Raw genomic sequence first — 2,500 nt, 5'->3', positions numbered from 1 at the left:
ATCCGGCACACTTTCACACTTTCACACTTTCACACACACACACACGCGCACACACACGCACACACACACACTGCGAGAAGGTCAGGGAGTGCTACAGCAGGTCGGGCGCAGCCTGAAGAAGCAAAACAAGGAGGAAAAAGGGACAGAGAAACCAGAACAAAACCTGCACCAAGGAAACGGAGCCAAATAAGGCATAATAATAAGGAGGACGAGAAGACCACCAGCACTGCTACCAGCGCCATACAGGACAGCAGCCATCCACAACGGAACACAGGAGTCAAATTACTGTACGTGACATTTGAAAAGTAGCCCTTTAAACAGACAACAAAGTCATCCTCCAAGCCCTTTAAACAGACAACAAAGTCATCCTCCAAGCCATGGAAACAAACAAGTCATTGGTGGTGGTGGGGGGGGGGGCTTCCATTGGGGTAGGCTACCTTTCAAAGTCAGTAAAGCAGCGTAAAAATACAAACACACACACAAAAATTACCCAAATATATATATTTATATCTCCCAAGCGATGACCTTTACCAACGACAGGCTGAGAACCAATGCTACCTGTTCAGTCCACGTTAACTCTGCTGTTAACACTAGTGCCATCTCTAGTCGCTTACACACACACAATCACACACACAGCACACCGTGGCTGAAACGCTCGCATCGTGCTGAGAGGTCAACATCACTTCCACTAAGAATGCCTGCACCTGCGGTACCAGAGTCTCGGTAAGGCAAATGGGGGTATTCTTTGTGGAACGGAGGTGAATTGTCTATGTGTGTGTGTTGGGATGCAGTCGTTTCAGGCTGATGTGGCCAAATGATATTAAAACACACCACTGGAAGAGAGACAGAAAGAAAGAAAGAAAGAAAGAAAGAACGACTGAAAGAAAGAAAGAAAGAAGAGAAGGAAACTGAAGGAGCCCAGAGGTCACTCTGCAAGAGCCGTGCAAGGAGGAGGAAACAACAGTGGCTAGGCAGCGAGCTTCACACACACACAGCGGCCTCAGACTTCGGTTTACCAGTGTTGCTTCCTCAGTACACACACACACACACACACAAATATACACGCACATACACACACACAGACACAGAGACACACACAGACACACACACACATACTCACACACAGACAAACACACACACACACAAACACAGACACACACAGAGACACACACACACACAGACAGAGACACAGACACACACACTCACACACAGACAAACACACACAAACACAGACACACACACACATATATAAACACACTATTAACATACACACACACACACACACACACACACACACACACACACACACACCTAGAGGCACACAGCCGGGTAGCACGCATGCAGTAGAGAGAGAAGCACGTGGCCAAACACACGCAGGCAGACGGCGGAGCTTGTGGTCTGAGGGCGGTGGGGGGGTGGGGGTGGGCAGACAAGTCAGAAAGTGGAGGAGGGTGTATTTTGAGGGGGTGGGGGTCAGAGTGGGCGAGAACCCGAGTCGAGCCGAACTGGACCCCCATCCAGGACGAGGTACCTTTGGTTCCGACCCGGGCGTCCCGGTTTGGGTGGGCTCGTGACCCGGGGGCGGGGCTAGCTCTGGGACAGGGCTGCTCCTGATTGGCCCAGCCTCGGGGAGGGTGAGGCTGGAGTTGGAGTTGGACTTGGTGGTGGTGGAAGTGACGGGTGGGGGGGGCTCGGTGGAGGTGGAGGGGGGTTCCGGGGTGGCGGTCGCGATGGCGGCGCTTGGAGAGTGTCGAGCTGCAGGGGGCGCTGTCTGGGCCAGCGGCTCCACCACCGGCACAGGGGCCGCGGCAGCAGCCGGCTCTGCTGTCTGTGGACGGGTCAAAGACGTTTAAAACACACAATTTGGCACACACACAGACACACACACACACACACACACACACACACACATACTGTACACACACAGATAAACACACAGACACACACACACACGGAACCTGCACAAGTCCTACACCCTTAAACCATTGAAAACACTTGCGATGACACACACACTCCTGTTATGTTGTGAAAGTCTACAGCACAGGATGAAACGTTCATCTAAACCTCACCCAACACACACGCGTCATGTGCCATGCTACATTCACAACAATTCATTAAGGCCCTTACACACACTCTTACACACATGTAGAGGACATACCAGACACCAAACCATACAGAATGGACATCTGTGCTCTCTGGCCAACACACAGCATACACACCGCCACTGGGCGTACCACTTTATCCAAGAGCGTTACTTCAGAGTTTTCTTCAGCTTATGTATCTTCGATACAGTATACAAATACACAACAGAGTAGCTTCACACACACTTACTTAAGACACACACACCAAACCTCACACGCTTGGCACTGTCACAACACCAGATACACACCAGACACTAAGCTGCTGTTTGAGATGGTCACACTTACACAGCAGCAAGATAAACACGCTAAATTAACATCTATAAACGCAGTATTCTGCAATATATAGAACATGCATTCTA

The 2,500-nt window shown here is 50.5% G+C and overlaps 1 protein-coding gene across 6 annotated transcripts in view; it reads right to left on the bottom strand.

Annotated features, from left to right (window-relative positions):
* tjp1a (tight junction protein 1a) overlaps nucleotides 1-2,500 on the bottom strand; it is an 88,817-nt gene that overhangs the window by 11,724 nt on the left and 74,593 nt on the right. For all 6 annotated transcript variants that reach the window (XM_076291934.1, XM_076291936.1, XM_076291935.1 and 3 more), the window contains one exon: nucleotides 1,532-1,828. In XM_076291934.1, the coding sequence (XP_076148049.1) occupies nucleotides 1,532-1,828 (297 nt within the window). The remainder of the gene's footprint in view (nucleotides 1-1,531; nucleotides 1,829-2,500) is intronic.

This window comes from Alosa pseudoharengus, unplaced genomic scaffold (assembly GCF_046254945.1).
Source record: "Alosa pseudoharengus isolate Yale_2024_CS ecotype anadromous, Long Island Sound unplaced genomic scaffold, YU_APseudo_1.1 YU_APseudo_1.1_scf_19, whole genome shotgun sequence".
Lineage (NCBI taxonomy): Eukaryota > Metazoa > Chordata > Actinopteri > Clupeiformes > Clupeidae > Alosa > Alosa pseudoharengus.
The sequence above is the reverse complement of the archived record's forward strand: the minus strand, read 5'-3'. Positions and strand labels throughout refer to the sequence as shown.